Here is a 25,548-nt window from a genome sequence, read left to right on the forward strand (position 1 = left end):
CCAGGGGTCACTCTCTTCCTCTCTGGGGCTTCACCCTATCTGCACCCAGAAGACAGGAGATGCCGGAGACACGTGCGTGGAAGGGCACACTGGGTCCAGATCTTTCTCTCTCCCAGAGCCATGCCCTTTGCCACATAGCCTTGACATATTTTCCCCAGGAGAGTGGGAAGCACCTCCCCCACTTTTTAACTTTGGGTCAGTCACATGACTTGCGTTGGCCAACAGAATGAGGTGGAAGCCAAGTGGGCTAGTTTGGAGGCTAGTTCTCTGCCATTGCTAGGAGAACATCTCCAGGCCAGCCACTGGTCCCAGGAGGAGAGGAGAGACAGGAAAGCATGGTCAGTTGTGTCAGTCATTCCTAGATCAGCCAACTATTGGCACACACACAGACCCTGGAGATACATCACTGTCATTTTCGGCCACTGGGTTTTGGGGTGTCTCATTGCACAGCATGACTGCAGTCATAATTATGTGATTCCAAACCAGATGGAAGCGGCCCTGGGTTCATGAGAACCAGCATGCATGGGTTCATCCTGCAAATATCTCTTGAGCACCTACTGTTGGCCACGGCCTCTGGGTGAATGAGGCTGACATGGACCATGACTTTAGGGAGCACAGCCCAGGCTGGGGGCAGGCATCACAAAGGAACTCATGGTACACTATGGCAAGTATGATGGAGGAGAGGCTGGGAGCCCTAGGGACAGACCAGGGGATCTAATTGATCTGGAAGGGCTCCCCAAGGAAGTGATGATATTATATGTGTTTCAGTGCCATTCTCCCAAATCATCCCACCCTCTCCCTCTCCCACAGAGTCCAAAAGACTGTTCTATACATCTGTGTTTCTTTTGCTGTCTCGCATACAGGGTTATCATTACCATCTTTCTAAATTCCACATATATGTGTTACCCATCTGTGGTTGACAAAATAATGGCTCTCCAGGATGCCCATGCTCTACTCTAATCCCTGGAAACTTTGAAGGGTCCACTTTACACAGTCCAAGATTTCACAGATGTGATTAAAGGATTAAAAGGACCCTGAGATGAGATTATCCCGGATTATCTAGGTGAGTCCCACATAGATAATTCCAAGGGTCCTTGTAAATGAAAGCGAAAGAGGGAGGCAGTCAGAGTTGACAGGAGATGTAGGATGGGACATGGACACAGGAGAAGCCCAACTGTGGCTTGGAGATGGAGCAAGGGACCACGAGCCAAAGAATGCAGGTGCCTCCAGCAGCTGGTAAAGGCAAGGACACGGATTCTCCCCTGGAGTCTGCAGAAGGAACACGGCCCTGCTGACACCTTCGTTTCAGCCCAGTGAGACCCATTCTGACCTCCAGAATCATAAGGTGATCGCTTCTGTGGTTTTGAGCCACTACATTTGCAGTAGTTTATTCTGGCAGCAAGAACACACCATCTTCGGGGCGCCACTGATTGCATGACACAGTCACCGATTCATTCATTCACTCATTCACTTACTCATCAGCATTGACTGATTGCCTGCAATGTGTCATCCCCAGCTGCATTCTGCAGAATATGCCACAGCAAGCCAGAGGAACATGGCTTTCGGCTCTATTTTAATAAGACTAGTAGAGTAACTGGACTTCCCAGGTGGCTCAGAGGTAAAGAATCCACCTGCCAAGGCAGGAGATGCAGGAGGCTCCCAGCAAGGACGGCCTGCCCCTTCCTTTCCCTTCCCTTGTCAACCGAATCGCTTCTCCCCACCTGAATATTAGGGCCCTCAGCCTGTATCCCAGACTCCCCAGCTGTGTGACCTTGAACAGAATTTCAGTGCTGCACAGGAAAGAGCTGCCCTGGCTAATGGAGAGGCCTGACCTTAGTCTCTGCTTCCTAGGAAGTGACCTCTAAGTTCTTCGAATGTCCTTCTTGATAAGAGGGTCTCTGTTTACCTGGGGACCTTGGGCAGCTTCAGAAAATCTATGACCATGATGTGATTTAGGGTGGGGCTCTTGAGCCATGTGGCATCAGCTCCTCCTGCAGAGGGTCTAGGGGTTAAGGTGAGCCATGCTGGTGGTCAACCATATCTACGTGACTGAGCCCCAGCAAGAACTAGGGATGCTAAGGCTTGGGTGAGTTTCCCTGATTGGCAATGCTCAGAATGTAGTGTCAGACACAGTTCTGGGAAGAAGTTAGTGCTGTCCACGACTTCACTGGGACAGGACAACTGGGAGCTTCCTGTTTGTAACTCTAGACTCTGCCCACGTGCCTCATCTCTTGGCTGACTTTGATCTATAGCCTAAACTGTAACCATGAGAACAGCTTTCAGTGAGTCCTTCCAGAGCAGGAGTCCCAGCCTCCAGGATCTAATACCTGATGATCTGAGGTGGGGCCGATGTAATAATGACAAAAATAAAATATACAACAAATGTAACGTGCTTGGATCGTCCCCAAACCACTCCCCTCCATTCCCCTCTGGAAAACTGTCTTCCACAAAACTGGTCCCTGGTGCCAAAAACGTTGGGGACTGATGTTCTATAGCTTTGACCTCCCTTGGACAGCAAGGAGATCAAACTCGTCAATCCTAAAGGAAATCAACCTGAATATTCATTAGAAGGACTGATGCTGAAGCTGAAGCTCCAATACTTTGGCCACCTGATGCAAAGACTTGACTTATCGGAAAAGACCCTGATGCTGGGAAAGATTGAAGGTAGGAGGAGAAAGGGGCGACAGAGGATGAGATGGTTGAATGGCATCACCGACTCAATGGACATGAGTTTGAGAAAACACTGGGACATACTGAAGGATGGGGAAGCCTGGAGTGCTGCAGTTCACGGGGTTGCAAAGAGTCAGACACGACTGAGCAGCTGAACAAAAACAACAACAAAAAACAAGTACTGTTCTATAGAACTGAAGAACTTGAGAGTGGTCTTGGGGACCCCTGGGTTTGCATTTGATATCAGAAGTGAGGGTGATCTTAGGGACTGAAGGAAGGTTGCATGGCTCAAGGTAACCTGGAATTAAAACTCCCCTCCAGGTCCTCCCCACCATTCTAGGCAAAACAAAGAACTCTCTCACCCGAAGAAAAAATAGACATTAGGTTGATTACGCCCAGCTCCAAGCCGGCCCAGCTCCAGAACTCCTTGCCCCAGCTGTTTAAGAGATAACTACTCCCAGTAACCTTGGAGAAGAACAGGCCCCCTTAAGACAGTAGCTTCCTACATACATGCCTATATATACTTACTCTTTCTTAGATGAGTGCAGCAGCTGGCTAATCTGACTGCTGCCCCTTCTCACCTCATTAAAGGTGATCTGTGCCTGTAGAGTGCCAGTCTCATTCTTTTCCTGAACCTTGCCTACTCTAACTCTGTACCTTACAGGGACTACTCCCAAACATGTCACGAGTGCCTGTCATTATTATTTCTGCTTTCTTCAAAGACAGAGTTTCACTTTTTCTCCTCTCTTCTTTGCCCTAACTTCCTTGAGAACCTGAAGCTGTGAGAGCTGAACTTGGCAGGGCTGTTATCCTACATACCCAGGAGCTCTTCAGGAGACAGCATGGGGCGGACAGGCAGAAATAAATAAACAAATCAGCAGGTCTCTGGGGCACCCTGAGAAACGACAGTGGCAAACTCAGTGCCTGTCATAATTAGGGAGACTCTAGGCTCATTTCAGGAATCCCTTTAAGGGTCACCAAGACATGTAATTTACAGGCATCCATCTCAGTCAAACTGAAAATTTACTATTTGTTTAAGAGGCCAAGAGACAGTGGGAAGTTAGCAAAATGCACTTTTCTCTATAGCCTGAGCACCGGTAGGTGGTGATCAAATTTATCTCGCAGTCACCGTGCCTACACTATTTTGATCAGTGTCCAGAGAAAGGGGGGAGTATGTCTCCGTGTGACCAGGTCTGGGAAAGAGCCAGCAGACTGCAAGGCAGGTCACCTCGTGAGCGTGATTGGTGCGGACACACCCTTCCAGATGGTGAGTGATAATAACCAGGCTCATGATAACAGATTTTTAAGTGCTCACTGTGTGCCACACACATTTCTTTCTATATGCTTTGCACATGTGATCTTATTCAAACTTCTGAATAGCCATAGGAAGAAAATTATCCCCACTTGAAGAGGAGACCCAGATGTTGACCATCAAAATAGACCCCCATCCCATGCCTTCTCACCACCTCCTCGAGGGTCATCCAGGCCCAGACCCTCAGCGTCTCTTGTCTGGACCCCTGCAAAGCCTCCCTAGGGATCCCTGCTTCCACTTTTGCCCCCTACAGTCCATCCTCTACACAGAAACCAGAGGACTCTTGGGAATCACAAGGCAAGTCACTTCCCTACTCAAAACACGCTTGAAACTTCCCTTCTTACTCAGAAGTCAATGCAGGGACTTTCCTGTGGTGCAGTAGCTAAGACACGGAGCTTCCAGTGCAGGGGGCGTGGCTTTGATCCCTGGTCAGAGAACTAGATCCTGCATGCCGCAACTCATGATCCATGATACCACAAGAAAGATGGAAGATCCCACATGCTATAACTGAGAGCTGGTACAGCCAAACAGATAGATAAAGAAATAAATATGTAAAAGAAGGCAACGCAAATGTTTTCGGATGGACTGCAAGGCCCTCCGAGACGAGGCTCTGACCTCAGCCCATTCCTGTTTACCTCACCCCCACAGCTGCCACAGTGGCCTCCCTGCTGGAACCCCACATGTGCCCCTCAAACGTCACAAAAATGAAGTATTTTTCTTTGGTTCGCTGTTGAGGCCCCGGTGCTGAGACTGTGGGTTGCACAAAGCAGTGCTTGATCATATTCACTGACCAAATGAACTAACAAGCTCTCAAGCTTACGGCTGGTTGGTGAGGAAGCCACACTCTCACCAGGCCCTGGATCCAGAGTCGGGCTTACCACCCCTGGGCTCAGGGCCTCCTGCTCAACACGCTCAGTGATTGAGCAGAAGGGGAGGTGTTACCTGAGCACCAGCCACGTGTAGGCCCTCAGCCCCACCCCCGCCCCTGCACTCTGCGCTGCCACAAAGGCCAACAGGCTTTCTGTCTCCATCTCCCAGATAAGGAAAAGGGCTCCGAGAGGTTAAGACTCTCCTCACAAGATCAGAAACTATAAAACTCCTAGAGGAGAACATAGGCAAAACACTCTCAGACATAAATCACAGCAGGATCCTCTATGATCCACCTCCCAGAATTCTGGAAATAAAAGCAAAAATAAACAAATGGGATCTAATTAAAATTAAAAGCTTCTGCACAACAAAGGAAAATATAAGCAAGGTGAAAAGACAGCCTTCTGAATGGGAGAAAATAATAGCAAATGAAGCAACTGACAAACAACTAATCTCAAAAATATACAAGCAACTTCTGCAGCTCAATTCCAGAAAAATAAACGACCCAATCAAAAAATGGGCCAAAGAACTAAATAGACATTTCTCCAAAGAAGACATACGGATGGCTAACAAACACATGAAAAGATGCTCAACTTCACTCATTATTAGAGAAATGCAAATCAAAACCACAATGAGATACCACTTCACACCAGTCAGAATGGCTGCGATCCAAAAATCTGCAAGCAATAAATGCTGGAGAGGGTGTGGAGAAAAGGGAACCCTCCTACACTGTTGGTGGGAATGCAAACTAGTACAGCCACTATGGAGAACAGTGTGGAGATTCCTTAAAAAATTGCAAATAGAACTACCTTATGACCCAGCAATCCCACTGCTGGGCATACACACCAAGGAAACCAGAATCGAAAGAGACACATGTACCCCAATGTTCATTGCAGCACTGTTTATAATAGCCAGGACATGGAAACAACCTAGATGTCCATCAGCAGATGAATGGATAAGAAAGCAGTGGTACATATACACAATGGAGTATTACTCAGCCGTAAAAAAGAATTCATTTGAATCAGTTCTGATGAGATGGATGAAACTGGAGCCGATTATACAGAGTGAAGTAAGCCAGAAAGAAAAACACCAATACAGTATACTAACACATAGATATGGAATTTAGGAAGATGGCAATGACGACCCTGTATGCAAGACAGGGAAAGAGACACAGATGTGTATAACGGACATTTGGACTCAGAGGGAGAGGGAGAGGGTGGGATGATTTGGGAGAATGACATTCTAACATGTATACTATCATGTAAGAATTGAATCGCCAGTCTATGTCTGATGCAGGATGCAGCATGCTTGGGGCTGGTGCATGGGGATGACCCAGAGAGATGTTATGGGGAGGGAGGTGGGAGGGGGGTTCATGTTTGGGAACGCATGTAAGAATTAAAGATATTAAAATTTAAAAAATAAAAGCTAAAAAAAAAAAAAAAGACTCTCCTCACTCAATGTTGCCCACCCAGGAACGTCCTCGCCAGCATTCCAGTCTTCCAACTGGCTTCTTTCCACTACACCAGAGGATTTCAACCTCGTTTTTTTCGGAAATATCAGGTAAAGCAATTCCCAATACCCAAGGCGATGAGTTCAACATTTAAGGGATATAAACTTAACCAAAGTTACCTGGAACCAGGGGACTTCCCAGATAGTGTAGCGATAAAGTACCCGCCTGCCAATGCAGGAGATATAAGAGATGCAGGTCCAGCCCCTGAGTCAGGAAGATCCCCTGGAGGAGGGCACAGCAACCCACTCAAGTATTCTTGCCTGGAGAATCCCACGGACAGAGGAGCCAGGTGGGCTACAGTCAATGGAGTCGTAAAGAGTTGGACACGACTGAAGTGACTTATCACGCACGCACATATGGAACCAGAGGGCTCTATGTGAAATGAGTGAGCGCCAAAGAATTGATGCTTTTGAACTGTGGTATTGGAGAAGACTCTTGAGAGTCCCCTGGACTGCAAGGAGATCCAACCAGTCCATCCTAAAGGAAATCAGTCCTGAATATTCATTGGAAGGACTGGTGCTGAAGCTGAAGCTCCAACACTTTGGCCACCTGATGCGAAGAGCTGACTTATTTGAAAAGACCCTGATGCTGGGAAAGATTGAAGGTGGGAGGAGAAGGGGCCGACAGAGGATGAGATGGTTGGATGGCATCATGGACTCAATGGACATGAGTTAGAGTAAACTCTGGGAGTTGGTGATGGATAGGGAGGCCCGATGTGCTGCAGTCGTCAAAGAGTCACAAAGAGTCGGACACGACTGAGCGACTGAACTGATATGAAATGACAGCATGAATAATAGGAAACAGCTCTGCACTGACTCTGGGGGAGAAGCTGGCACAGGTCTCTGGCCATTTCTTTCAAAAGCACCTGCACAGAACTACCAATACCCCTTCACCTTGCCCCCAACCCCTCCTAACACAGGGCATTTCTAAGTGCCTCCTCCTGAGACCAAACTCCAGCAGGGACTGCCCCTCGCTCACACCTGCTGGCCTCTCCTCATGTTAGAAACAAGGGTGTCTTTACCTCCTTGACCAGACTTTAACGGGCCAGCATCTAGACCAGCTGTGGTAAAGCCAAATATGCAACATCCTAAGGATGTTGCTGGAGGGATTAGGCTGTGGTAACATCAGCATCATCAACAGATCTTTATTAATAGACAACGCTGTACTGGTGGCCACCCACTGAGACCGGCCAGGCACTGGTATGTGTATTTCCTCCTCATAGCAGTAACTGGGTGCTTTCCCCTGGCTTTGCGGAGGAGGAAAGCGGCATTTAGTTGACCAGAACTTTAGATTCTAATCCCAGCTCAAGGGAGGAGGTGACAGCCTGCTGGACACTAACTCCTGCTGGATGAGAGCACAGATGGGCACGGGGGTCCTGGACATCATCAGTGGCAAGCGCCCCTGAGTCATAGCCCACCGGACTCTCGCCCCTTCCCCACCAAAGCAGTGGTCCTCAAACTCTGCTGTGCATCCGGATGTTATTAACATGGAGAAAACTGAGACACAAGTGAGATAACCTGCTTCCAACTGCCCAGCTGGTCAGTGGCTGGAATGGGACTGGCCCCTAGGCTGTCTGGGTTCAGAAACTTGTCTTCACTGCTGTAGTCACAGCCCACGCTCACCAGCATGGGGCATGGTAAGCGCAAGAGCACTGAAGTTGGAGAGACTTATTGAAATCCCATCTCACTGCAGCAGGCTGGCTGTGGGACCCAAGCGGGATGGTAGAGCTGGCTCAGAGAGGTTATGTAACCAACTCACAGTCAAACAGCATGTGAGGACCCAAAGGGGCACTAGGATGCAGTATCCTCACTCCCAGCCCAGGGACTTGAGTCCTGACTCCCTTGGGGATGGTGTTGTTCCTTTCTTGCCTGGGAATCTTGGGCTTTGACAAACTGAATCCCACCTGGCTGCTTTCTCAAGAAGACCCTTCCTGGCACCTCACCTGTGAAAGAAGGAAAATGCAGTTTCTGCCTCACAAGAGTCTCATGAGGATGAAATGATGAAAAACTCAGAAAGCACTTACGACAGGGGCTGGCCTTGAGCAAAACTGGCTCTGGCATCAATGTCCTGGGGTTGCCAAAACAAAGCACCCAGACAACAGGAGTCTATTCTCTCACAGATACGGAGGCCAGAAGTCAGAAATCAAGGTGTCAGCTTCTTCTGGAGGCTCTAGGGGGATCCCTCCTGCCCCTTCCAACTTCTGGAGGTGCCAGGTGTTCCTTGGCTTGTGGCCACATCACCCCAGTCTCGGCCTCTGTCTTCACACGGCCGCCTCCCTGTGTCTGCGTTCTCATGATGACCATCTCGTAAGGACATCAGTCATCAGATTTAAGGCCCACGCTAACCGAGAATGATCTCATCTTCACTAATCACATCTGCAAAGCCCCCCTGCTTCCACATTAGTTCACATTCTGAGGTTCCCGATGGACATGAAATTTGAGGTTCACTGTTATGGATGGAATTACATCCCTCCAAAATTCATATACTAAAGCCCTAACCCCCACTCTGACTATATTTGGAGATACGGCCCTGGAGGAGAGAGTGAAAGTAAAGTGACATCATAGGGGGAGGTCTGAATCTGATGGGACTGGTGTCCTCGTAAGAGGAGGAGACGCCTGAAGTTTCTCTGCCACACGAGGGCACGGTGGGTAGGTGGCCGTCTCCAAGCTGGGAAGAGAGGGCTCACTGGAATCCAACCCTGCTGTCACCTTGATCTTGGCTTCTAGCCTCTAGAACAATGAGAAAATAAATGTCTGTATTTAAGGGCCAGGCTAGGGCACTTTGCTGCGGCGGCCTCTGCAAACTCACACAGATGCCACTGAACCCCACACAGCTGCCGTCATGACAGAGGTTGTGCTCCCTCCCCTGCCTGGGCTGCCTGCTGACTACTGGTTCACTTGGAGCCTGTCTCCCACTTCAAAACCCGTCTCAGGCATCACCTTCTGTGGATGGCCATCTCTGAACTCACCTTCATCCCCCGATCCCCGGCGTCTCTCACCCCTCCTCTCTGCATCCATTGGCAGAGATGTTGTAAGGGCAGTGAACTTGGATTGGGCATGTCCCGGGTGCCAACTACTGTCTCATCTCATGCACATCCAGTGCTCACAACAGCATGAAGAAGGGCATCACTGGCCCCATTTCACAGATAGGGACACTGAGACCTAGAGAGGCCAAGTAATGTTCTGGAGGTTGCACTGTGAGGAGGGAGGAGAGCCAGGATGCAGACTCAGGCCCTCTGGATCCAGGTGGACCTTCCCTGGGGCGCTCCCCACCAACGCAGCACATGTCACCTTCCTTCTTGACTGGGGTCACATCTCCACCTTCCCAGCAGCTCTGGGTCCTGCCTGGGGCAGGGTCTCTGTCTGCCTCAGTCATCATCGTCTCCCGGAGACCCTCTGACTTTGGCGGGCTTGGGTGCTCTCTCCTGTTTTCTCAGAGCCAGCCCTCATTCCAGAGCTAAATGAGGTTGCCCAGGGAGAAAGAGATGGTGCCGGCACGCGAACCCAGGCCTCTGTTTCAAGCCTAACCCTCCTTCCTCATCACCGCTCCACACTCACGACACCCACAGACGCCAGCCTACTCTCAACGTGAATGAGCTGACTTTTAAAGACCCTTGCCTCCAGGAATACTTGGAGGTGAGAGTCCTGAACATCTCAGAAATGGAAGGGGCCTCAGATGTGACCTGGACCAACAACTGCCCTCCCTGGTTTCTGCCCAGAGGGTCTCGGGGTCCCTGGCCCCCGAGAACATGAGGTTCTCACGCAAGCCCGGATGCTAAGGTTTTTCAGCCAGTCCTGCCTGGAGGCCATGTACCTGGCAGAGCGCGGCCACGGCCTGGGCAGCCCTGACGTCCTCCTCTTCCTCCAGGTCACACCGCGTCAGCCTCTGCATCTCCAAGATGTCGTGAAATGCCTGCAAGTAAAACAGAGGCCGAATCTGCAGACAGATGCTGATCTGTTTCCCCTGAACAACCTCCCCAACTGACCCTGCCTTGCACGTTGGAAGGACGTTCATTCTTGATTTATACCCAAGGAAACCGAGGCCCTGGAATGTCATGTGATTTTCATGGCTTGTGAACTGTGGCTGAGGCTGGGACCAGCAAATCTCATCTCCAGGAAAACAAGAGACTTTGCTTTTGTTCATCTACCCAGCAGGAGAAGATGCCACCCTCCCCACCACCGCCTCCCTGCCCTGTCTCCCCTCTCTCCTGACCACAAGCCCCCTAGATATCATTTTCTGATTTCAGCTCCTGGGGACCACAATCCAGGTCTTGGGAGGCCCATCTAGCAAAGCCTGAACCCTATCAGGGTGGTCAGTGGCCAGCCGGGCCCCTCTGATCATGCGGCTGGCCCAGCCTTGTGGAGCCCAACAGAGTGACAGAGAGTCGTGTACCAGATGCTCCAAACACAGTCAGAGAGGCACCTGGGGCCCAAGTACGGAGGGTGGACTCCTCGTGGGGGTCAGCAGGAGGGCAAGAGTCCCTGTGAGGGAGACACATAAGCTGAGTCTTGATGGACAAAGAGGGGTCCTTGGAGGGAAGGTGGGAAGCCAATCCAAGCCAGGTTCAGGGAGCAACACAGCGGTGACCAGGCAGTCAGAAGCCTCTGGTCTCGGTGGGAGCAGAACAGGAGGGGAGCTGAGAGGGAGGACCAGAAGCCAGAGAGGGAGGGGCTGGGCAAGGTGCCAAAGTCCACGCCCATTCATCAGTCCCTGCTCATTCAGTAGCCTGCTGCCCATTCATTCATTCAGTTATTTGTGCCTCCACCCACTGATTCATTTGTCCATGCATGCACTCAACCCTTCATTTCTTCATTCACTCACTCATCTGTTTGTCTTTTCTCCATTTATTCATTCCGTTATGTGTTCCTCTGTGGGTCCTGGAGAAGGAAATGGCAACCCACTCATTACTCTTGCCTGGAGAATTCCATGAGCAGTGAGGAGCCTGGTGGGCTACAGTCCATGGGGTCGCAAACAGTCAGACATGACTGAGCGACTAGCACTCTGTGAGTCCATCCATTCATTCATTAGCTCACTTATTCTTTCATTCACGCATGCATGCCTTCCCTCCTCGGCCCCATGTCTCCTGAGAATCAGTGTGCACCAGCCTGGGCTGAGATCCTGGGTTGCTGAGCTGTGGCATCACTGTCTCCACACTCAGGACTCCCCCTGAGCAACGTGATGTCAGGGAGGAGGACCCGGCAATCCCAGGGTAATGAAGAGCTGTATGATCATATCTTATCACTCTCATTTCAAACGAATCTTCTCAAAGACAGAAGCAGCCCCCACCCCACTTTATGTCAAATCCCAGAAACCCCAGGCATGGGTCCTGGGAGGAGGCTCTATGTGTGGGAAAGAGCACTGGACCAGGGACCCAGGGATGAGAAGACTTCTCCGTCTTTGAGGGTCCCTCAGCTGGCTTCTCACTGGGGGGCAGGGGAGGTAGCCACACTACCATGCTGGCCCCCGGGGAGGACCAGTGTCTGTGCTCTGGGCTGAGTCTGAACCCCGATATGGTCCTGCCATCCCCTTGGCAGAGCAGAGACAAGCAAATGCTCGTGCAGAGAAATAGGCAGGCCATGGCTGTCCCTAGCTTGGTCTGGTTGAGTCCCAACAACCCCATTAGGTAGGCGCAATGATTTCTAATGCACAGACGAGGAAGTTGAAGGCCAAGTGGTCAGCCAGACACAGCAGCAGAGGCAATGTTCAAATCCAGCACCCAGATGCTTAACGACCTTGGGCGACAAGCCAGAGACCAACAGCCCCTTCGCACATGCTCATCGACAGGGCACCATGAGGCAGAGTTCTGTCCTCTGAGAACCCCGAGCCCTGTCCTTCCAGCCTGTGCTGCACCAGTTTGTCTGTTTTCCTTCAAGCAGGGTGACATCTTGCTTCCTGTCCTCCTGGGGGTCCCCTTGTCTTTTATTCCCAGTCAAGGCCATGAGCACTGTCCAGCTTGCCCACCTCTCTGGTCCTTCCTGCTCAGCCCCATGTGCAGGGTCCTCCTCTGACTTGTCACCTGACCCACCAAGGGGCCCCATCCCTGTCTGTAGTTGCCTGCCTCGCACCTGGGACATGCCTGCCCCCTCTGCGGAAACTGCCTGGTGATCTCCATTGTAGGCTGGGCCCTTGCCCAGCACCATTTGTGAGACGCCCTTTCCTCAGACCCTCCCATTGCCTTTCTCTCATCTCAGTGAGGGCAGTGACACTCGCATCACTGGCTTATAGATGGGGAAGCTATGGATACAGAGCTCAAACGACTTGGCTAAGGTCCTGAACTGACACGTGGGATGCAAGGAGAGACCTTCTGTCTGCCGGATGCCAAAGCCTCTGGCTTCCCAAGCACAGTAACAAGGACTAAGCAGCCTCTGTGGCTCCCCTGGAAGGCTATGCCTGTGGACCTGGGTGTGAGTCGGGAGCAGGTCACCTGGAGGAATTCCTCGGGGTGGGTGGTCAGCTGCCCCGCAGCCAGGAAGCTCCTCCGTTCCTCCTGTTGGGCCAGTGCAAGCCTTGCCATCTCCTCCGCCTGGCGCACTAGCGAGGCCTTGACCAGGTCTTTGCCTCGCTGGACAAACTCTGCAATTGAAACAAAACAAGGGACACTGCAGGTTGCTCGCCGGGCGAAACCCCCACTGGCTGCTTCTTCCAGCACGTGGAGTGTCAGAGACACTGGGGCAAGTCTCATTTCTTATTTTTATTGTATCATTTAGGTGCTTCCAAAAGGCTGGTGTTAGCAGCTCCTCAGAGTTCCTTGTCATTTTAAGGGACTCATCCCTCGCTCATTCACAGCCCGGGGTTCAGAGAAACATGCGAGGCTTTCACCCTGACCCTGACCTGGAGAGAAACGAAGGGGCGTTTTCCTGGAGAAAAGAGCATATGTGTATGGGGGAGGGGAGGAGGGGGCACAGGGAGGGGCAGGTGACACAGGACAGAGGGCCTGAGTCTACAGGAAGACAGTGACATTTCAGACTGGAGTCGAGATCCAAAACCCGCCAGGGCAAGTTATTAGATCAGCAGAAGAGGAGGGGGGTGGACCAAGGCCAAGGGCCCCTGCAGTAGGGGAAGGTAAACTTGAGGCGAGAGGAAGGTGAAAGTTGCTCTGTCTTGTCTGACTCTTCGCAACCCCATGGACTACACAGTCCATGGAATTCTCCAGGCCAGAATACTGGAGTGGGTAGCCATTCCCGTCCCCATGGGATCTTCCCCACCCAGGGATCGAACCCAGGTCTCCCGCATTGCAGGTGGGTTCTTTACCCGCTGAGCCACTAAAAACAACCTCTCGGCCCACCCAGGCCCCTCAGCCTCAGAGGCGCACCAAGCGCAGCGCTGGGAACGGGGGCCTACCAGTGAGCAGGACCCAGCCTAGCTTTCAAGGTGCTCACGGTCCAGGGAAGACAAGAAATGCGGAAGGAGCAGGAATTGTGCTGATGAGGGCTGGGGTGGTGGTGGGGGAGGAGACCCAGGCAGCGTGGGACCCCAGAGAAGGCTCCTGAGAGTGGAGACAATGAAGAGGCCAGCCAGATTCTGTTCACTTGGGCTTCAGAGGAGTTGTTGGGCAAAGAGGTTGGAGAGGAGGTGAGGGCTGGGTCGCAAGGGGCTGCAGTCCTTGGAGACGTTGGTTTCCGCATCTTGCCTCCCCCACTGCCCCACATGTCATACTACCTTGGGCACTTTTCCCAGTGCAGGCGGGCTTCCTAGGACCTGAGAATCTGTTTAGCTTCTAGCACCAAAGGAAAGGGTGCTGCCAGGAGAGACCTGGGCCCTCCCTCCACCCCTGACCGTCTCCTTGTCTCCACTGTCTTGTTCCATTTCACAGGAACCCCACTTAAGGGGCTGCTTCACCATCCCAGCCCGGCCACTCCCTCCCACTGGTGAAGCCCCATCCACCACGTGTGGTGACCTCAAGGCCAGATGCATTCAGATTCTACGCCGTCCAAAGTCCCAGCCACAGCAGGTTTCCATGTGGTCACGCATGACCACCCAGTGACACAGACATCTGTGGAACAGCCTGGTTGGAGTCCTGAGTCCCAGTACGGACAGCCTGCTCTCCAAAGGGCAGTGGGCAGGCACAGCGGAGGGGACAGAGCAATTGCAGAAGGATCAAGCCAATGGCTGCAGTGGAAGGCTGGTGCTGGAGACTGGACTGTGTCCCCAGAGTGATGAGCTGAAGTCTTAAGCCTCACGTGCCTGCCTTTGGAGGCAGGGCCTATGAAATTAAATGAGGTCCTAGGGATGGGGCCCTAATCGCATAGGGTTGGTGCCTTCTAAGAAGAGGAACTTAGGCGAGAAAGCTTGCTCTCTGCCATGTGAAACGTGGTGAGAGGGTAGCTGTCTGCGAGTCAGAAAACAGGCCCACACTACAAACCAAACTGGCTGCACACTGATCTTAAACTTCCAGCCTCCGGAACCATGAGAAACAAATGTGTGTTGTGGAAGCCACCGAGTCCATGGCATCCTGTTATGGCCGCCCCAGCAGGTAAGACACCCAGAGCCTCCCTGGTCCTACAAGGTCCCCAGAAGCTGCTGGAGACCTTTAGGCACACAGATCCCCTGCCATACAGACTTCCTGACCTGGAGAGGCCCCGGCTATGCTTCCACTCAGGCCGCAGACGCACATATAGCCTTGGCTCAACACTGAGGGGCTCTCCTGCCGAGGGTCCAAGGAGGTGCAGAGGGGGTACCCGCCCTGCAGGTTTCTTCCTGAGGGTCCCACCAGTGGTGTGAGCTAGACTGTCCTGGGTGCCCCTGATGTCCTGAGCCCTGACCTGCTCAACTCCCAGGGTCCAGCCCGGGAGCAGCAGCACGTGTGGGAAATAGTCACACCCAGTTCCCACATGCCCGACCCCCAGCCACCTTCGTCCACCTGCAGCTGAGCCAGGCCCTGAGACTCTTGCGGGGCTTCTGGGCTTTGTTCTCTGAGTATTCTGGGGGGCTCTCTGTCAGCCCGAATCACTGATGATGATAGAGCAGGCAACACTGGACCCTAGGAGGCAGCCCAATACCTCTGCTTCATGGGAGGACAATCGAGGCTCAGAGAGGTTAAGTGACTGGGGGTGGCAGCCCAGGCTAGCCTCGTGAGAGCTACTCCTGATGCCTGCAAGTGCCACCACCAGCCCTGGCCCCCATGGCCCGCAGCACAGCACGGGGACCCAGGCACCTGGCTTGGCCTGCTCACTCACCCCTGCTGAAGCCCTCTGCCTCCTCCCAGAAGGCCTTGTGCTGCTGGGTCAGCAGGTCCTCCTTCTCCCGCCCGGACAGCTTCCCCTCGACGGTCAGCAGCTCCAGGCTGCGGGAGATGCCCGCCAGGCGGCACTTGGTCTCCTCCTGGACCTGCAGCTTCAGGAACTCCATCGTTTTGGCCATGTGTGCCCGCCCCAGCGTCCTCTCCAGGGTGTCCTGGGAAAAGCAATATGGAGGGCATCAGGCTGGGACATTCAGAGTCAGTGCCTGGCCATGAGGGGCTGTTAATGGCCACGGGCTCTGTTCTGGGGTCCCCGGTTCCCTGTGAGCAGAGCACAGACGAAGCTCCCGCTCTTCTGAGCTTCCTGTGTGCACGTCTCAGATGGAGACAAAGTGGTCCCTCGTGGGGATGTGGTGCGGCCGAAGCTGGATGACACGCGGAAAGCACCTGGTACACGGTGAGTGCGCCACAGCGGGCTTGCTCGTCTCTGGGGGAAGCTCAGTAAATGCACACGACCAAACAGGAAAGTCTACCTCCCTCATCATCATCCCTCCCTGGTCGACAGAGCTTCTGGCCTCCACTGGATGTGGAGGAGGGCTGGGAGAAATAGTAAGGGTCACGGGACTTCCTGGCCTTCGAGCCTCCGGAAACTAGACCACTGGGGATTAAAGAGTTCTCCAGGTGAGATTGACGGGGAGGATGACCCCAGCTGCTAGACTTTAGAACAGGTCCGCCAGCCCTACTGGGTTGTCCTTCACTCAGGACACACACCTAGGAAAAGATGCCTCCCCCATGCAGGAAATGTCCACGAAGGGCAGAGGCGGGCCCTGCAGGTCATGTAGAATGGGAACCTGGGCATGGCGTTAGAGTCACAGGCCCTGAGTTTCAGTGAAAGGACGCCTTTCCCTCCTGGGGTGGTCCTCCAGACCCCCGGGACTCCATGGCCATCGCCTGAGTGAGCCTCAGCGTCCTTCTCCCCATCAAACCTGCAGCCCTGCCTTCTCCACATCCCTCCATTTCCTTCCTGCTGGCCTAGAGCCAGGCCCAGCTCAGGCCCTGGTCCGTTCCACCTGGGCAACTGCCCTGGCTTTCCTGGCATCAAGCTGCCCCCTCTGCTCCTCCCTGCATGGCAGACGGAAGGGCCTTTCTGTGGTGCAAACATGAACCTGACATCCCCAGGCCCAAACCCTACAAACACTTCCTTCAGAGCAAATCTAAACTCCCAGGCACAGTGGACGAGCCTTCCCGAACCAGGCCTGGCTGGGCCTCCAGCCTGGTCCCACACCCCTCCTTGCTCCGGACTGCCCAGCATGCCCAGCTCTCAGCTCTGCAGGGCCTTTGCACATGCAGGGCCGCCTCCAGGAACACCCTGCCCACGACCTCTCACTCCTCTGCCTGCCCAGCTCCTAGTTATCTTTGTGGACTGTGTGGTCGCTTTCTTGGCCTTTCCCCAACCCTTCGGTCCCTCCTCCCAGCTCCACAGCTCCTGTGCCTTGTTCGGACCGAGAGCCCTGGACACAGGGGCCATAGCTGGGGCCATACCCATCACCCAGACCTGGGCCTCACTGTTTGCTGAGCTGCATTGGTCTGTGTTATAACAACATGTGAACAGGGCCAGGACAATGATACCCTAGTTACAGATAAGAATGCTGAGGTTTATTCCGGAAGGCCATCAAACTAGCCCAGAGACAGCAGGCTTCCTCCAGTTCAGTTCAGTCACTCAGTCACGTCTGACTCTTTGTAACCCCATGGATTGCAGCATGCCAGGCCTCCCTGTCCATCACCAACTCCCAGAGCTTGCTCAAACTCATGTCCATTGAGTCGGTGATGCCATCCAACCATTTCATCCTCTGTCATCCCCTTTTCCTCCCGCCTTTAGCTGGGCTTCCTCCAACTAAATAAATAAGCCTGACAGCCATCAGTAGGCCCATAACCACTAGAGGGTGCAAGAGGATAAGCGCTCAGTGCAGGAGTGGCTGGCAAGCGGTCCCGCCAGGCTCCCAGGGTAGTGGAAGGCGTCCCGCGTCCAGGGCAGCCACCTCTAAGATGGTCCTCTAAATGAGGCCCCCTGGCTGGGCAGTGACAGTGCACCCTCTGGATTTATATTTAAGGAAAGACAGGAGTGGAGAGAGGTGAGCAGGAACACAGGAGCTCAGATGGGAGGCGGGATGGGGACAAGGACTTGCATGGGAGGTGCAGGGGCCACTGCTGGCTCTGAGTGTAGCTGGTCCTCAAATGTACCCAGCCTCAAACCTGGCTCCAGACCTGCACAGCCTTGGGCACAGTGGATGTGACTTGCAGAGCGTATGTGATCATTAAATAAATCAAAATATGAATAGCACTTAAAATAGCGACCAGAAGACAGGAGGTGCTGGTGAATGCAAGCTGCTGTCACAGTTACCTACAGCAGGTGCCCGCCTCTCTCCTGGCATCCTCTTTCTCTTGAACATCCCTAGAGACTGAGTCTGATAACCTCTGGGGCCCTTTCTAGGGCTCTTCCAGTTCTGATATTCAGCAATGCCGTGTGTTACATTCCAACTGCCCAGGCCAACACACTCAGATGTCACTAGCCTGGGAATTTAAAATTCTCTGGAGCTTATCATCAACAGACTCCATCATACAGAAGCTACTTTTTATTTTTTGTACACAGGATGCAAGCAGAGGCAAGCTGTCCCACTTCTGTACAAACAAAGGTTATAGCCTTTTCACACATCATTACAATGATTTGTTTATATCTCTTTTCCTTGCTGACACGTGACCTGCCAGAATCCAATCATTAGCACATACTGAGCACTCCCACTGGGTCAAGCTCTGTTGTAAAGGTGCTACGTGTCATCCACTTTCTAACACTCTCAGAGCTAATGCTATTCGGATTCCCATTTTATAGATGATGAAACTGAGTCCCAGAGAGGTTAAGTTACCTGCCTAATGTCACATGGCTAATAAGAGGCAACTGTGGAATGGGTCAGGATTCTAGCTCAAGTCTGCAGTCTATAACAGGATGTGGCACATAGTAGGTGCTCATGAAATGCTGACTGAAGTAAGGACCTACTGATAACCTGGAGAAAATTCTTCCCCTTCTTCCTCTCTGGAGTGACTGGCTAATATTTGGGCCGGTGTCAGCTAAGGATACCATTTTTTCCCCCAGCATCAATATCCTGCTGATGGAATAATAATTAAATGCAAAGAAAAAAGAGTAAAAGGAAAAAAACTTTCTCCTTTGATGAGCATTCATATCGACAGCCTTATCAAATTAAAGTCCAACTCAAAGGGGCTTGGACCGCAAACCAGGAAGTTTGGGGTGCAGGCTGAGGGATGTCATTAGACAGTATGGGGGTCCCAGGTGCATTGCTTGGCTGGTCCCTCTGCTCACAGGGAATGAAATATCTGTGTTTATCTTTCAGCAGTGCAGAGGAGAGAAAAGAAACTACACGTACATGATAAGCAAAAGCAGACAAAGTTCTCAAATAGCTCTGTGCAGCTGGGAGTTTGTTATAATGCGGACCCTGATTCAGGAGGGGGACAAGATTCTGCATTTCTAACCAGCTCATGCTGCCAGTCTTCAGACCACACTTTGAGGAGCAGAGCAGTTTGTGCAGAAGCAGCAGGAATCTCCAGGTTCAACAGGGCCATCTCCTCTCTGAGGAGCTGAGTCTTTGAGCTGAGGGCAGGGCGGCTGCCGCAGGTTTCTGAGTCAGGTGTGACCTGGGCGGGTGCATGGGTCTGAGCTTATGAGTTCCCAAGGTCAGAGAAAGGGTTAATAGGTGCATAGTGTCCTGGGCTTTACATACAGTTAGGCTAGTCCAAAACTTCCATGGCAAAACCCCATGGTGACTATGAGTTTCTAAGCATTTCCCAGGGCCTTGCCTGCAGCAACTCCTGGTATGAAATTATTTCAATCAGTAATCAAAGCTCAGAGGGGTTAAGTAACTGATTCGAGATCACACAGCTTCAACTGGCTAAGCTTAGATTCAAAGTTGGGTTTGGATTTGTGAATTCCTCTGAATCAGTGGTTTTATTCCCAGTTATACGTGAGAATTGTTGGGGCAGGGGAGTTTAAAACTGGCAACGCCAGGATCTTCACTTCAGACCAATCAGACTGGATTTCTGTGCAAAAGGCCTGGGGCACAGCCATTATTTTAAGCTCCTTCGGTGATGATACATGGGGCCATCAGGAGAGCTACCCAAAGCTCTGTCCACCAGTGGGCATCAATTATGACTGCTCACTGTGGTCATCTGGAACCTTAAAAAACCTAGACTGGTTAAGTCAGAATCTCTGGGAGAGGGACCCATCTTGGATTCAAACAGCAGTACTTTTTCAACCTCCTCAGATAACCTCAATGTGCAGCCAGAATTGAGAACCAATGTTCCATGCTGTAGTGACATGGAGCTGGCAGGCTTTTCCATTAATGGAATGGATGGATGGATGAATGGATGGATGGATGAATGAATGGATGGAGAGATGCACAGATCTCTCTGTGGCTGATGGACAGACGGACAGATGGATGGATAGACAGATGGATAGATAAATGCCTGATGGACAGACGGATGGATAGATGGACGAATGGATGCTCTGCTTTTCTCTGGCTTCTGTATCCCCGTGTACAGTATACAGGTGTGGAACTTAATTATCCCTGCAGCCCTCCAAGCTTCTGATTTCACATCTCTAGTCTGAATATCACGTTCCCTCCCCGCCCCCTCCAGCATTACCAGAGCCTGCAAATCCTGAGAATCACGCAACAGCCCTTCGGCTGCAATCATTCTTTCTGTCAGAGTCATCGTGAGCTGTCGGGCTTTGGAGCTGGAACACTTAAATTGGTCCACCAGAAAGTGCTGGATGTTTTCCATCTGTTTCCAGAAAGCTTCCATCTGTGAAATGAGAATGAGAAGCAAGAGGTGGGGGAGAGAAAACTTATTTAAGAAAGGTATAAACCTGTCTGGTTCAGGCTTGAGCATTACTATTCACCCCTTATCACAAACTCAGATTCTAAACACTTCCACAAGTCGGAGCAAGTTATCTTGGCAACAATCACATTCTCCAGAAGTTCCTCCTCGTTCTTTTGTGGGTGCCAGTCAGTTTCAAGGCGGCTTTTCAGCAAACACCAGTGCACGGCTGATAAGGAAGGAAAACACAATGAGATCCCCCAGCTTAAGCAGCTGAAAGACAGCTGCTTAAGAAAAACAGCCTGTGATTGCTGCCTGGGATGAGAAGGGGAGGGGCTCATGAAATTCAACAGTGTCTTCCTGGAAGCTTCCGGATCTTTAAAAGGGATTAAATCCATCCTGGAAATAAAAGCATGGATGGCCATTTAAATATTAATTATTGCCCTAAAAGTACAAAAGAACAGTATGGCAGAGACGATGATAACCATAAAAACATTTTGCTTTCCAATCTTTTCCCCTTTCCTCAATCTTGGGCTTCCCTGGTGGCTCAGACAGTAACGAATCTGCCTGTAATGCAGGTGACTTGGGTTGGGAGGCAACCCAAGTCCAGTATTCTTGCTTGGAGAATTCCATGGTCGGGGAGCCTGGTGGGCTATAGTCCATGGGGTCTCAAAGAGTCAGACACGACTGAGCAACTAACACTTTTCTCCCCATCTTACTGAGAGCAGAGCAGGAAATCACCAAGTGGTTTAGAGTGTCGCAGGCTAAACTTTTGTCCCTGCAGCCTCCCAGAGCTCGAAGAACCTGGAGCCATAACAACTTTTCTTTATGGCATGCAGGTTATATGCCAGGCTCCACATGTCACACATCTTATTTCTAGATAAAATATGTATTGGAAGGACAAGGAACAGGCTCAGGTAGTTAGGTCACTGGCCAAGAGTCAAGAGGAAGAGGGGGACTGGGCTCAGGCCCCTTCAGCTTCCACAGCGGTGGTTTTCTCTAGCTTGGCTCCAGCCCTCAGATGCCAAGATGGACATTTCTCACTCAGCAGCGCATGGAAGACTCAGAGCTTAGCGGTATTAGAAGTCCATGCTGATTTTGCTGCTATGGGTAGAGATAAATGGAGACCTGAAACTCAGTCAAACCAACCAACCATCTCTCCTGGGCATGGCCAGGAGAAAGCCTACACCTGTAAGAACTGGCACCTCTTTGAAAATTTCATCTCCCATCTCCCAGGCCTCATGGCAGCTCAGCAAACCCTTTACCGACCCCCGCCACGTCCTCACTCACATTCACACCCTGCTCTTGCCCTTCTCATCCCATCAGATGACCTCCTTTCCAACCGCTATCCCAGAAAGTGGACTCAGTTCAGTTCAGTCCAGTCACCCAGTCATGTCCGACTCTTTGTGACCCCATGAACTGCAGCACACCTGGCCTCCCTGTCCATCACCAACTCCTGCAGTTTACTCAAACTCACGTCCATCGAGTCGGTGATACCATCCAAGCATCTACGACAGAGGATGAAGGTGGACTACCATCTGCGAATTCCCGCACATCCGGAAACAGTTCTACGTCCCAGCAGCTCCGCCTCTTCTCTTCCCATCTCAGAGAACCAGGATGCCCACTCTGTTGTTCTGAAAAACTCATAATTCCCTTGGCATCCGTGACATGATTTTCTCCTGGTTCTTCAAGGTCTATACTCTGCTTCTTGTTTTGATTCTTCTTGAATCTTGCTCCTTCAATGCTGGCAGGATCCAAGATTTGGCATAAGGCTTTTTACTACCCCTTCTACATGCCCTCCTGGACCACAGGCATCTCTGTTATTGGATGATACCAATTTTGTTGTTCAGCTGCTCAGTCGTATCCAGCGCTTTGGACCCCTTGGACTGCAGCATGCCGGGCTTCCTGGTACTCCTGGGCCAGGGGCATCTCCATTATTGGATGCTGCCAATACGTTAGAGAATCTCCTGAGAACTATCAATCCTCTGCTTGAAATGGTCAGACAAGGACAAGGTGTTCCACTGCTCTGGGGAGATTGTGGACCACTGGAATTTGGGTTAAGCACCCTCCCTGAGCCATCTCATCTCGAACATCCTTGTTCTCCGTGTGCTCCCACCTGAGCTCAGTAGAGACGCTCCATCTCCAGGCATCGCCAACTCAAGATATCAAGCCACACTCAGCATTTTACGCCCTGACTTGCTGCCATTCTGGGGTCTTTATTTCCATAGACCTGATGCTCTACACCCTCTTCTTCACACCATCACCTCCTCAGACACAACCCTCTCAGCTCTCCCACTTTTTCTTGCCTCTCCATCCCTACTGCAAGTACTTTCATGAAATTCCTACTGGATTAGCCCCCAAACTCCTAATGATCCTCTGCTCAGCAGCCAGGGCAGTGCTTCTAAAACAGATGAACCAAGCCACCCTCTGCCCCTTCAGTGACTCGCATCTCCTTGGTGTGAGATGAAAGCCCTCAGGGAAGACCTCTGGCTTTATCTTGCTCAGCCTGCTCTCTGCCCTGGCTCCCTTCTCTGCCCACCCACTGGACAGCATCCATCCACACTTCCCCCCAAACCTCATCATGGCCCTTTCTTCTATGTAGACTTTCCTAACTCTAGAGAGTAAAATGAATTGCTCGCTCCACTGTACCTCAGTCTTCCCATATATCCATCTATCATGGTCCCTGTAAGCCACAAAGTCCTCACCTGCTCACCTATTGGTCCTCCCACCAGACTGGCCTGAGCATCTTCCCAGAAGGGCCAGGTCTAAGTTCATTGTGAATTTCTAGTGTCCAGAATAACACCAGGGTGCCAAGGAAATATTTGTTTAATTCAAAATATGTGAACAGCAGGTAGTAGAATGTCAAAGCGAAAAACAGAATTTGAGGGAAGCCATCTTCTTGAGGATGATTGAGCCATCCTCGTAGCTCAACACATAAAGAATCTGCCTGCAATTCAGGAGACCTGGGTTCAATTCCTGGGTTGGGAAGATCCCTGGAGAAGGAAATGGCAACCTATTCCAGTATTTTTGCCTGGAGAATCCCATGGACAGAGGAGCCTGGCGGGCTACAGTCCATGGGGTTGCCAAGAGTTAGACACAATTTAGTGACTAAACCATTCATCCTCTTTGGAATTTAAAACATGCCTTTATTAGTGATGCCTGGAGTTTGAGCAGTTAGCAGCTGGCATCTGCTCTAACCCACTGGGCAGTAATGTCACAGAGGGTTAGGGCGATATTTGCTTTGAATGATAAAAAGATCCATCTAAAATTTAAACAAGGAGAATTCATTAAAAGGAAAATAAAAGACTCCCTCAGTAAATCTTGGCCCCTTAATTATACCTTCTTTATCACTTAACTTCAGAAATGGGATCCTTGGCTCCAGGGTATATTTAATACTCAAATACAACAGAGAATTTGAGTATTAAACATGCTTCTAGGTACCAGCTCTTTAATCTTGCCAAATGAACTGTCCCAGAAACCATGCTTTTGATAGGGGAAAGAAAATCCACCACATACATTAGCTATTAGCTGCTCAGAATATTCTCTTTCCTTCTTTTCCACATCTGCCAGGGTGATGTATTCAGAGTCACTGCCACCTAACATCTCTGTGTTTGACAGCTTGACCTGAAGTCTCTTTTCTAATTCCTCCAAGTCCTGGAGAAAAAAAGAAAAAGACAAAGAAAATCTAATGTATCTTAAATTCTAGAGAAGAAATGCTTTTAATTTTTTATCACATTATCATAAAAAAATTTCTTATGATAATTAATGCTCTGGGTATTGTCCTTTTGAAGGATTGATAAGAAAATCTATTTTTCTTAGTAAATGTAAAGCCTCAGGAATAATGGATTGTGTATTTTCTTCTGTATTTTCCTCACCCTCCCCCAAATAGGCTATACTTTAAAAACAATGAAAAGTATCTTCCAATCTTGATGAAGTTCCAGGAACATATCATGGTACTCTGGAGTGTTGGGATGGAATATCTCCTCTCCACTCCTCTGGTTTCCATGGGGAAGGATTACTTAGTACACCCCAGGGAGCAAGTGATATGTATTTGGTGGTTCAAAAGCAGGAAGTGAGCGCAGCCCCTAGCTTGCCCAGCCTCATCCTCTTTGGGACAGACCATTCAGGCGAGGCCACCACCCTGGTATGGCTTCAGTCTAGAGTGAGCTGGGGAGCAAGGGTCCCTCCTGTGTGTGGGGAGGCCTGAAGTGGCCCAGCTTTGCCAGTAAGTGATTTAGGTAAGCAATTTAGCTAATCTCGGATTCAGCATTAGGAAGCCATGATTGCTATATATCTAAGACATACCCTGCAAGCAGGATCCTCTCAGTAATAAAGCTGACATCTGTATATATGTCTCCCCAACACTTTCTCTTAATTAAATCAGATCTTAGAAGGGAAAGGAGAACCCTATGTATGGAGTCCTTCAAACCCCCACATAGAGTGTGGGTGGCAGCTCTGTTTTCTCCAGACCTGTGTTCACTGACATGAAATCAACACTGGTGTGGGTTCAGGTTCATTAGGAAAACTGCTACTGATTGTCCAAGTGGAAGCCACATGTGGCTTCTAATTCTCACAGCATCTCTACCAGAAAGAAATGGGGGTTCCTTTCCAGGTGAGGAAACTCATCTATGAGAAGCTGAGATATCTTGTCCAAAGTTCCCCAGTAGGAAGTGATATGCTAGGTTAGGTCCCTTAGGCCCATGGACTCCAGAGACCCACTCTTCCAACTGCATGCATTATCTGCTTCTCTCCAAAGCAGCTGCCATCTCTGGGTACTTCTCACCCTCATACAGAGGTTCTAAGGCTGCTGTCAATATTAAAGGAAAGTATGCATTTAAAGTCCTCAGACAGATGACATTCAGTGAATAGTAGCCACTATAATAATTAAAATGCTCTACAAGTGGTAGAGGTGAGATTTGATCCCAGACCTGCAGACACCAAAGCTCTTATTCTTGCTATATGACACATGACATTGTTTCATTACTCATATAACTGCAAGTATCACCACACAATCATTATTTTTTGTCATTGGAGAGTCATTTAGACTCATTGAACCTCAACTTCCTCAGCTGTAAACAAAAATAATGATGGCCACTCACAGGGCTGCTGTGAAGCTTAAATAATATG

General features: G+C 50.8%; 1 protein-coding gene across 6 annotated transcripts in view; it reads right to left on the bottom strand.

Moving 5' to 3' along the window:
* EVC (EvC ciliary complex subunit 1) overlaps positions 1 to 25,548 on the bottom strand; it is a 92,129-nt gene that overhangs the window by 42,032 nt on the left and 24,549 nt on the right. For all 6 annotated transcript variants that reach the window (XR_006060202.2, XM_042251637.1, XM_042251635.1 and 3 more), the window contains exons 7-11: positions 23,938 to 24,075; positions 20,248 to 20,406; positions 15,536 to 15,752; positions 12,784 to 12,932; positions 10,173 to 10,271 (exon numbers count right to left, since the gene is read on the bottom strand). Coding sequence is in view for 5 of the 6 variants with exons in the window: in XM_042251637.1 (XP_042107571.1) it covers positions 10,173 to 10,271; positions 12,784 to 12,932; positions 15,536 to 15,752; positions 20,248 to 20,406; positions 23,938 to 24,075 (762 nt within the window). In the remaining variant the exon portion in view is untranslated. The remainder of the gene's footprint in view (positions 1 to 10,172; positions 10,272 to 12,783; positions 12,933 to 15,535; positions 15,753 to 20,247; positions 20,407 to 23,937; positions 24,076 to 25,548) is intronic.

The sequence above is a fragment of the Ovis aries genome, chromosome 6 (genome assembly GCF_016772045.2).
Source record: "Ovis aries strain OAR_USU_Benz2616 breed Rambouillet chromosome 6, ARS-UI_Ramb_v3.0, whole genome shotgun sequence".
NCBI classification, from domain to species: domain Eukaryota; kingdom Metazoa; phylum Chordata; class Mammalia; order Artiodactyla; family Bovidae; genus Ovis; species Ovis aries.